Raw genomic sequence first — 11,546 nt, forward strand, 5'->3', positions numbered from 1 at the left:
ACTACCTCATTCGATTTTTTTTCTTTTCCTTTCATGATATTCTCAGCAGTCTCAAAGCCACATTTCTGTTGCTTCTATTTTATTTTCACGGTCTCTGGTGATTGTCCAGCATTTTTAAAAAATGGTAAGTGTTTTATGGCGCTCGCAACTGTGTAATGTCATATATGAACGCACAGGACACGCCAAACATTTTCAGCTAGAAGGAAATTTTGAATTTTGCCCGGGTGGCGGCCAAAGCCTACTCTTATCAATTTTGGACCACCAAGGGATCTTTAACGTGCTCAACTTGCACACGGGACCTCCGAGACTTTTCGTCCTTTCCGAGAAGGCTAGGTGTAGATCTTACCTACCATAGGATCAGGGGTGTGGCTGAAAGACAGCCGGGAGAACTCTTGACTTGGACTTGGATGTCACTTCTTTTTCCTGTAGTGGCAGCTCTCCTGTGTGTGTGTGTGTGTGTGTGTGTGTGTGTGTGTGTGTGTGTGTGTGTGTGTGTGTGTGTGTGTGCGCGCGTGTGTGTGCGCGTGTATGTGTCCAGAACGGTTGAACTTCGAAAAAACTTCGAGAAATCGAATGACGACTGAACGAGCACGGATGCCGACAGGATGAATCCGAAGGACAACGGTCCTGCTAAATCTAAGATCTTTTCCATCTATGTCTAGTTCTCCCAATATTTGAAATAGCTCATCATGTCTAACTTTATCGAACGCCTTTGAATAATATATGAAGCATAAATACAGATCGTTCTGTACTTCATAACATTATAAATTATATCCCATCCAATTATGCACATGCTCAAAAAAGCAACGTCCGCGACTATGGTCAGGACAACCTCTGAGGGACATTCGCGGCATTGCGAAGATAATAACTTCTCGGTGGGATAGGACGAAGTCTCTCAAAGCGAGAAATGAGCTGCTTGCAGTTGGGACATGTGTGCACCACATCTTTGGCACTGTTGGAGAAGAACGGAATCAGGCAACAGCCACACGCCAGTCTGAGGGAAGGTAGTTTAGGAAAAACAAATCAAAGAGACATCAACATTATGAATAGTGTAATATCACTACATGACATTAAGACAAAGCTTGCACTGTAATTACAAATTAAAAGAAAATAACTAACAAGATGATTAATCAGAGTCCTCAGATTAATTGCCGGTCAGTAGGGAACAAACCTGACTTATTTTTGTTGTGGTTGACATTGGAGTCAATCAGTTAAATCTCTCTACTGTCAGTATACCGAAGGCTATTCCAGCCCGCCATTGTAAGCAGCCAATTGTCATCCAATTTTTCATCATCACAAACTTCCCAACAACTCCACTCCTCGCTACCCTAGAATTACTAAATTTTATCTGTTCAGAACCTAGTTATGAGAAATTTGACGTCAAAATTTTAGATTTCCACAATAATATTATGTCAAGCTTTTTCAAATGCAATTCTTTAAAGATCTTGATAGCGACTCAGAATAATCTCACAATGGAGCATTTGACATTTCTGATCTCAAAACGGCCAAAAATGTCAGATAGAACTTTGTAATTTTGAGGTGGCGTCCTGTTTAACCTATCTTCATTAAATTAACACCACATTGAGAAGACATGACTGATCCATTAACAGACATACAGTTTGATAACAGACGAAATGGATTTATTGGGCTTTCAATCTTAGATTTTTGTAGATCGTAAACAATTGAACAATGCCGTGTGACCGCTGAACTGGCGCAATGTACAGTTCGGTCTACTCTAAGAATGAGAAGAGATGTTTTCTTATTCTTTCTGGAAGATTTCTTTACCAGAATCCTGTTGAGGAATGGTTCATCGCTTTCTTTAATTATTTTTTTTTACAGAGACCTAACAACAGTCAAACTCTTCAGCTTTGAGAGGTGAAATAAAAATACACATTTTCGTACATTACAGAGTGAACGTTTTTTTTTTTTTTTTTTTTTGGGGGGGTGTGTGTGTGTGTGTGTGTGTGTGTGTGTGTGTGTGTGTGTGTGTGTGTGTGTGTGTGTGTGTTTGTGTGTGTGAAATTGACAAAAGCCTCCACTTATATAAGACTCATGAGCTACTTTTATCTATATATCCCAACTTCATTTCGAAATTATACTGGTATATTTAATTTGAACAGCTAGTGTTTATATTACTCTCAATTAAAAACATTCTTCCAATTGTTGAAATACGCGTACATTATTATAAAACTTCCCTTACAAAGACGCCATCTGTGGACTCATCATGGGCACAAAACTGCATTCTTTCTCAACACAAGAAGTACCTCATTATGTGTCCTCTGGACTGTTCTGAACTCAGGTATCTTTCCTACGAATTGTTCTTGTCCCCATTAACATTAAAACAATGATAAAAGTACTAAGGAAAGAGCACTGCCAAACAGATAACACAAAGAACTATGAGCTTTCAGTGTATTTAAAAACGATACAAGGCTTGCTGAAAGGAGAAAGGACCAAAGCACTAAAGCAACCACCACATTTTGGGAATTCCGAAAGGAATAAATTGTCCTTTATCTGTTTCTCTAAAACTTCTTCATTGCAAGTCTGCTTGGTTATAAATGGTCGTCATAGTTCTGAAATCTTATGATACAAAACAAATCCTCTCACCAAAACAGCTGTCAGGGCCAACTTTGGGCTGCGAGGGTACTACAATATCTCGATAAACAGAAGGAGATACTAGACAAAACGTCTTCCTCGCGTGGGAATTGAGCTCTAGTCTTTTCTGTGGCAGGTCAAGAGTCTAACCATTCCACCATAGACTTTAGATGTATTAGATCTACATGTATATTGATTCTGGGCCTCTAATACAAATTTCATGTATATAGTGCTGTGTCCCGTACAAGTACAAGCTGTAAGTTCTTAACACTGATGTCATCATTACTGAGAGTAGTGCATGTACTTCATTGCCATTTGAGCAAACGTTTCATTTAAAAACAAGAAAACCAGTTCAACCACATAAAGAAGTACTTTCGTCACAAGACAAAGAAAAAAATACTTTAAACCCCCCCCACAAAAACCCAAAAAATAAAAAAATAAAAGACCACTGACTTACCCAAATGAACACAAGACACAGCACACAACCCACGTCATTGTGCCATTGTCATAGTGCGTTGCCGTCAAGATTTCCGCCTGACAGTGGGGGCAGACACAACGCACTGGAATATCCTGAAAAGTCTGGATGGCTGGCATTTGAGGCTGCGAAATCACAACTGATGAGTGAGAGTAGTTCCCGGCAGAACCATGAGTGCTGAAGGTGAGGGGGTTTCTTTCCGCATTGTTACCTTCAAGTACTGGGGCTGGAAGTAACAGAAATATAATATACCGAGTTGCAAAAGTTTAGTCACACCCATTTTCAAAGTACTATAATTCTTTTTCTATTTAACACAGTGGAACAAACTTTGTCACATATGACCTGCATTCATTTTCTGTCTATATGACAGGAAAAGAATTGGCCAAGGTCTTTTCTTATTGAAGGTAGACAATTTTATTCAGACTGATCGTTGCAAAACCAAACCAAAGTTTGCTCAGTATTGCGTGTGGCCTCTTCCAGCTTGATTTACTGCTATATAACTAGCATCTGCGTTTGTCGCGGCCCGCCATTTTTGCAGTTTTCCAAAATGACAAAAAAACAACAAAACCACTCCATAGCGTATTAGACATGTAGATTGATGATTTTTAAGATGTCCATGTGTTTCTATTTTCACGCGGAGAATATAAGTACATTACATTACATACTATTTATATTACTGTCTGTCTTTTATTTTTCCCTGTTTATTGTGTTTTAATTTGTTCGTGTGTTAGTTTTTCAAAAAATTGTTCTAATGATGTGTTCTTCTTTTCTTTTCTTTTTTGGTGTTTATACAGTGTAATGTCATTTAATTTGATGCTGTTCCTACCCTTTTAAAAATATAAATGTGTTATTATGTTAGAGCGTGTCTCCACCAAAACCGAATACTGACACTGGCACGCCCCAATAGTGTGTGATTCCATAATTTATATGTAATATAATCCTGTAGGCCTACTTTTTCTAGAATTACACAAGTTTAGGGTTAAAACAGCCAATCTTCGGATAGGTGGACAAGCGCCCTAATTTGTTAATTTTTGTGGTTATTTATCCGTGCTGTTATAAATTTGATTTCATTCTGTTTTGAAACCTTTATTTTTAACGTTTTTACACATTGGGTCACTACAATGATATACTGGATGCTTAAAACACAGAGCACAAGAAATTCTGGTGCTTTAGATTGTTATCTTTATCAACATATTGCTATTATATATAGGTCGTCACAGAGAGTTGAAAGCTTGAAAATTAATGGCAACTTTTTTGGCAACTTTTGGCAACTTGTGGACCAAAAAATGGCAACAAACGCAGATGCTAGATATAACGTCTGTTCGTTGACTGAATTAATGTCCATAAAATGGTTGCCTGAGGAATCTCCTGCCATTCCTAATGAAGTAAAATCCTCTTGACAAGGTTACCTGTTTCTTATCCTCTGATCAAGGTCATCTTACAGATGATCTGTTGATTTGAAACCGGTTGATCTTGCAAGCCAATCCAGAACATTGATTTGATGAGTTTGAAATTTTTTTTGTCTGATCATGACCACAAGGGGTCGCGCGATGTCAGGTTCGCAAATTCTACCATCCGTGCCATGAAGTGCAAGACGCGAGGACGAAGAATTTCGTCACAATACTGTCGTCCTCGAGGTTGTTTTGAATAGTGACCAAATGTGTATGATGAAGAGCAGAGACTTCACCCCATACCATCACACCTCCGCCATCTAATCGGTCCATGTGACGGATGTTGACTTGGTAAGATCTCTGTCCTCTTCTTTTATACGCTATTTCTATCTATCAATGCGATGAAGTGAAAACCTGAACTATTGCTGTAAACCCCCCCCACTATACCAACGTATTTGGTTCCATTGGCAATGTTGTTGCGCCCAAAGTTGGCAATTTCTTAGATAAAACAGGTTTTAAATGGCCCCACAAAAAGAGCTATAACCTCGTAATCCGTGATCACGCAGACGTCTAATGTGTTGTTAATAACCCCGTTCAAACGTTAACCCTATCCGTACGCCCTGGGGTTATTGTGTAGATCTACCCCCGGGGTTGTGTTCTTCACTTTTTAGGATATTTCTAGTACGAAGATCTCTTTGAAACTTTTAGTATTTCTCAAAAAAACATTTTGACAGACTATTATGCTAAGCGTAAGCCTACGATCGGATTAATGAGTATTTTTTTTCTTTCGAAAATGGGAGCACAGAGTTCCTCAAGTCGTATGGATACGAAAGTAAAACACGACGTACGGATAGGGTTAAGTTGTTGTCCTTGGTCAGCCACTTCTAGACATGTCTTGGACAGTTCTAGTGGTCCTAAAACGCTTGTTCGAGCGTTGGGTGGTTCTCATGCAAACATGTACGCGTCTTGGAACAGCAGAAAGCGCAATTCCATGGAATCTATCATAAACATGGCGTGTTCAATTACTGCATTTGCCACTTTTGCTTAGGTGAAAACAGGTGAACAATGACCCAACAGTTAAGACAAACCGATTTTCGTAGTGCGTAAGATGTGTTTGTACATTGTCTTTGTGATTTGAAGGAGATTTTGTGTATAGGCCCTAGGATGTATTGATTTCAATGTACACGTGCATTGGAAGAAAACAATACCAACACTTTGTCCACGTGCTACTTCCGGTTTATGATTTCCCTCTTCTCCACAAGCACAGAGAGTCTCACAAGTCACACAAGTCATGAGTCCTCGATTTCGCTACAATTCTTAAACTTTAGTGAAAATTATCTTAGCATAATGGCTGTTAAAGAACTTTTGCAACTCCGTATAATTGCAATTAAGTAATGGACTGAGTATTCGAGTATCCGAGGGTTTCCTTCTCTTGAGAAGGTGGGTTGTCACATCTTGATGGAAATATATTAATTGTAACGGTACTTAAACAAATTACCAGTCAAAAATAGGGAACTAAAAGAACACCATTACATAAAAATAAGATGGTAAAAAGAGCACTCAAAAGATGCAGGATTTTGCTTAGCGTTGATTGATGCATACTTTAATCACGAAAGATGTTAACCAAACACAAGTTTCAATCAGCTGCTACAGTTATAACAAAGACTTATGCGGGGTGCCCATTGGGGATCGGGTCGGGTTGGGGCGGTTTGCTAGCCAGATTGAGAGAGCAAAGCGGTTATCGTGGCACAAGCTGATCGCGGCTGACTCGTAGCCTCAAAAACAAACGCGTTCGTTTTCAGGCGACGAGTAGGGTGATCGACCAGGCATGTCGAGCCGACCCGACCCGATCCTATCTACAATGTGCAATGTGCACCCGGTATTAGATGATATACCAACAGCTACGAGAATTTTGCGAAGATCATTAGGTTGCGAATATAATGTTATTGAGTCTGTTAATTTCAGGATATTTTAAATTGTGTTTTACGTTTCACTGGAGACAAAAAGATAATTTCAAAGGCAAAACAAGTGGCCCAGATATAGAGAGAGCAAATGAGAACCGAGTCAGATGTTAGGGGGTCATGGATGTCGGGGTAATCAAAACCGAAGACTCGACTAAGGTTACTACAGAGAGAATTAAAATCATGAAAAGAGGTATACATCCTTCCACAATGTTTTGTATGAGTAAATAATCTCCGCTTCCCCAAGAAGCATACTTCAGTGCATGCAGTCGATTAAGCACTCAAACAGTTACAACTGACAAGATCTTTCGCAGTCTGTAGATCTAGTAGGCCTATCTTCTAATCCAGCTAGGTTCATGAAATTTTGTACACATATTAAATGTTTAAATGACAATATACTCACCAAATTTCAAATCATTTGCTTTGATAGTTTTGTTTTTAGAATGTTTTCTCAAAGGCACCAGAACGTATAGGCTAATAATTATTTGCATAAAATAAATACCAAACTCCTTAGAAATGAAAGGTAGCCCACAAGCAAAACTTGCAGTAAGCATATACAATTTGAAATACGTTATAGATAAGATTAATTTGATTGGGTTTGGTAGATTCTTGTTATTATAACAGTTAACAAAGGAGTGATACCATGAGTCGGCTGAACTAGCGCGTTGTGTACCCAGAGTTAAAACTGATTCTTTCCCCCCACTTGTACAGCTCTAACAGATCTGTAGGCCTGATTTTGTAAACATGCGGTTAGGCCCTTATTGTCGAAATTTATTGTGATTCATTTTTTCGTGTTACTTCACATACAGTCAAACCTGCTTTAACGACCTCCTGTCTAAGAAAGTCAATCACCTGTTTAAAAAAAGACCATTTCAGACATTCTCACTTTAAATCACCACTGCCTTTTTTCACAATGTAATGACATTGTCCAAGAGGACTACCAGTCTAAGATGACTACATTTCTCTTCGAGAATAGGTGGCCGGTTGAATAGGTTCGATTGTACAGTTGTCAGCAACATTGCATGATCAATGAAGAATAAAACAATAAGAAACGTTACATTACCTTGCGTTTCAGACACCTTGTACGGAGGGGGCGCAGCAGGCCCGGCCTGATAGTAAGCTGTACCAGGTTCAAACGCTTGGTTTGACACTCCAGGGTATGGTGGAGGTGGGTCTACATGATCGTTGTTGGAGGACATGATTTGAGAACTCGGCTGAGGATGAAAAACGGTGAAATGGTATAGGTTTAACGCTCATATCCACACTATAAAGTTATTTGAGAGGCAGACCTCCTCCGAAAGGACTGAGCAAAATAGAAATGTCGTGTAAAGTGCCTTTCCCAAGGATACAGCATTGGACCGTGCTGAGGTTCGAACCTCACCATTACGGATCCAGTAGCCTAACCACTAGGCTGTTGACGCCACACTGAGGGTGAAAAAGCAAACTGCATTCTGAAATGAACCATTCGCTTAGTATTGCTATTTTGATTGCTGAAAAAAAAAATGAGAAAGGTCAGCCTTGGACGTTGCTGTTTATGTTCACTTGTATTATAAGATTACATAACTTGATCTACCAACGGCACTGCTTGGTTCTAAAAAAACGGAGACATTCTTTAATCATAAATCAGACTATCGATTCTCGCATTTTGTAGACTATGCTTAATACAATGTGAGGAGAACAAGCAGAAGTGAACAAATTCATATAGTCGAGTGAAGTGAAACCAACATCATGGCATAATGACATATGATTTAAGATCTAGGGCCTGTTAATTATGGCCAGAGATGGAGGCATTATTTAGATGCATCTATTAGTTTTCACATAAACTATAACTAATTATATTAAATTGAACAGCATTTAAAGAGAGCCATGCTGATTAGAAAACACCATATGAAATGCGTAACAATATTCTCATCAAATTAATACATAAGAAAAAATCACAAAGTGAAAGATCCACTACTTCGGACAACCGGTACAGTTTATTGTCGCCCCTCCCCTCTTATTTCAAATCGCTGAATTATCTGATCTAATTTCATAGAATGTTTCTTTCGGTTCAAGGAATTTTTCATAGCCGAAATAGCTGGTAATTTATTCCTTTCATTCATGTGGAAACGAGTTACGCCAACAAATTTTGATATAACACAATATTCTAGCAAATAAGGTAGAATATTTTTATCCCAACTGAGAGACTAACTTTCGTGCTTTCACTTTTTAAAATTTAGAACCTCACACTTTTAGTTTTACTCTAATCAAAACTTACGTTCAATCAGTAGGCCTAGACCTAGACACCACAGCAAGGTATGGAATAAGAATCTGAATTACGTCGTCACACCCTGATTTATTGTCGTTGGATTGACCTGAGATTGTTACTTACATTTTTTATATTGCCAGTATTGCGACACAAGTACCGTGGTATTACCTCTGACCATGTTGATAAAACGATGACATTTTCCAAGCCCAGTCGGGTGTTTTCGTCTCAGTCTCATGTGACATAGCTGTATTGTTATCCGCACTCTAAAAATATAACTGGTAGAGAGTGGGTGCAGTACAATGATATTGATGCTGATATCGCATGATGATAATATATAACTAGGCTTCAGATGAAGGCCCTTACCAATCCGTGTAGCTGATTGTCAACTTCCTTGACTATGAGAAGGCCTTTGACAGTATAGACCGAGCGACACTTTGGAAGATAATTCGACACCACGGAATCCCACAGAAGTTGGTGAACCTCATCAAGAGCATGTACGAAGGGACAAGTTGCAGGGTTGTACATGATGGCCAGCTCACTGACAGCTTTGATATCAAGACTGGTGTGAGACAGGGATGCTTACTATCACCGTTCCTCTTCATATTGGCAATCGACTGGCTGATGAAGGAAACCACCAGAGGACACAGAAATGGTATACAGTGGACACCATGGACACAGTTGGACGATCTAGATTTTGCAGACGACTTGGCGCTTCTGTCGCACACCCAGCAACAGATGCAAGCAAAGACTTCAGTATTAAACAACCTATCGGAGTCTGTTGGATTGAGGATCCACCCCGGAAAGTCAAAGGCCCTAAGGACAGATGCACAACGAAAGGAGCAGGTCACAATAGAAGGAAAGGCCCTAGAAAACGTTGAATCCTTCTGCTATCTTGGGATCATAGTTGACAGAGAGGGAGGAACAGGTGCTGAAATAAAGTCTCGCATTGGAAACACACAGGCAGCTTTCATATCTTCTATAGGATTTGGAAGACCAGAGATATGTCACTTCGAACAAAGCTGAGGATTTTCAATTCAAACGTGAAGTCGGTCCTGTTGTATGGATGTGAGGCATGGAACGCTTCACAGACTTGTATAAAGAGGATCGGGGTTTTCTTGAACAGGTGTCTAAGAAAGTTACTGAGGATCAGATGGACAGACAGGGTCACCAATGCGGAAGTGTTAAGTAAAACAAGACAGATCCCATTCAGAGATGAGGTAGGAAGAAGGCGGTGGCGATGGATTGGACATACTCTCAGGAAGTCAGGCAGCTGCATAACAAAGAAAGTTTTGGATTGGAACCCACAGGGCAAGAGATCAAGTGGAAGACCTCGTGGAACCTGGAAAAGAATCACAGGAATCGATGTACAGAAAAGTGGGAAGACATGGAATAACATCAAGAGGCTAGCCCAGGATACAGAAAAGTGGAGCGTGTTTGTCCGTGGCCTATACCCTGGTGCAGGGGGAGAAAGGCAATGATGATGATGACATTGAGCATTATCTTAGTGGAAATGGGCTATGGAAGTAAAATTGACTATTGTTGTTTTTATTTTCTTTCCCATTTTCTCTCTGTCTTAAAACGTCCTTTCAAATGAGTATCTTAAACACACATATCCAGCCTCCTTATTGAGAGGCACTTAAAAGAATTCATGAAATCGATTTTGAAGATGAGTGTGAGTATGGTGATTTTTATCAAATCGATTACTCCTTCCACCCCTAAAAAGAGAAAGATGAGAAGAAAAGTAGAAATAATTTTTTACTATAGATAAATACAAAATAGATAGCAAAAAATAAAGGGTAGATCTAAGTTTTTAAAAAGTAAAAATAAATTACAAAGCAAGTTGAGAGCCAAACAAGAATCGTTGTTCAGCGCCGAAGAAATTCTCTTAGGAACCAGCACAGTCACGTGACAATATGACGCCACTTGGTAACGGCTATTGTTCCCCTTGAGTGATTGATTTCGACAAGACGTGATTGCATATTCCGAGTGAAGAAAAAGATTTCTTGCATCCACAAAGTTCCCAAAGTTTGAGTAAAGTTGCACTGTTTTGATTATTTTCAAGTTCCTGTATTTTTCAACATCCGTTTTGATTGTGTGCTTTTTGTAGTGCGTTTAATTTCTACATAAGCGTATTTGAGTGTTTTGGTTTTTGGTTATTTCATTGTTTAGTTGAGTTTTTTTGCTTGTTTGTTTGTTTGTTTAAGTTTGTTTGATTGTTTGTTTGTTTGTTTGTTTTGTTAGAGTTTTACGTCGCTTTTGTTTGAGTGTTTGCACCACTTGTTCTCTTTGTATTGGTAAGTGAAGAGAGAAAGAGAAAGACGGTGAGGAATTGAGGAATAAAGTCTCTCAAAGGCTCAATCGTAAGTCTCTTCTTTTCTAAAGTACGGCTGGTGGTTAGTTTTAAGCCCAGCGATGAAGCGTATACGTAAACTTTTCTTGTCTTGTTTCTCCTCCTGTTGCAGGGAAGAAAGCAGCGGCCAGCTGCACTCAGGAGACTCTCAAGATCTCCATCTCTCCCTGGAAAGCAGCTGCTCAAGCCAGCTGAACGAAAACCTTGCCGAATGCCCTCGTGGTGATCAAGCCAGATTGGAGGACCACGAGGTAAACCATACAGGTGCAGAACTGTCTGACTCACCCAGTGAGTATTCTATTTTCAGTAGAGACGGTTGCACAAGAATACCGGCATTGCACCTACCGTCAGGCCTCCTTGACGAAGATCTACACCTCTCACTACCCTCCAACTATGAGAGCGAGTCGGACTCTGAACAGCCGGAAAACTGCCACGATGATTGCGCGAGTCACACTCTAGAGGCCTCCACGTATCGTGTTACGTGGACACCAGTCATCCATGTTTCGTATGGCCTTGCAGGTCAGTATCT

General features: G+C 39.7%; 1 protein-coding gene across 2 annotated transcripts; it reads right to left on the reverse strand.

Annotated features, from left to right (window-relative positions):
* Positions 1-348: 348 nt before the first annotated feature.
* LOC101856993 (cell death-inducing p53-target protein 1 homolog) lies at positions 349-10,728 on the reverse strand. Of its 2 annotated transcripts, none has more exons than XM_013089880.2 (4): positions 10,500-10,728; positions 7,483-7,633; positions 3,050-3,293; positions 349-994 (listed from the first exon to the last, which is right to left on the reverse strand). In XM_013089880.2, exons 2-4 carry the CDS (start codon positions 7,616-7,618, stop codon positions 823-825), a joined length of 552 nt encoding a protein of 183 aa, XP_012945334.1. In that variant the 5' UTR covers positions 7,619-7,633; positions 10,500-10,728; the 3' UTR covers positions 349-822. The 2 variants fall into 2 exon arrangements, with proteins under 2 accessions (XP_012945334.1, XP_012945333.1); XM_013089879.1 differs by lacking the exon at positions 10,500-10,728 and adding an exon at positions 8,677-8,743.
* Between the last annotated feature and the right edge of the window lie 818 nt (positions 10,729-11,546).

Source organism: Aplysia californica, unplaced genomic scaffold (genome assembly GCF_000002075.1).
Source record: "Aplysia californica isolate F4 #8 unplaced genomic scaffold, AplCal3.0 scaffold01072, whole genome shotgun sequence".
Lineage (NCBI taxonomy): Eukaryota > Metazoa > Mollusca > Gastropoda > Aplysiida > Aplysiidae > Aplysia > Aplysia californica.

Bases quoted from the DNA above. Each gene is read 5' to 3' on its own strand.
- LOC101856993 (XM_013089880.2), bottom strand. From the start codon at position 7,618: ATGTCCTCCAACAACGATCATGTAGACCCACCTCCACCATACCCTGGA. The intron at 3,294-7,482 runs GTAATGTAACGT...TGTTACTTCCAG, and splicing joins CAAGGTGTCTGAAACGCAAG to CCCCAGTACTTGAAGGTAAC. The intron at 995-3,049 runs GTAAGTCAGTGG...ACCTTCCCTCAG, and splicing joins TGTGTCTTGTGTTCATTTGG to ACTGGCGTGTGGCTGTTGCC.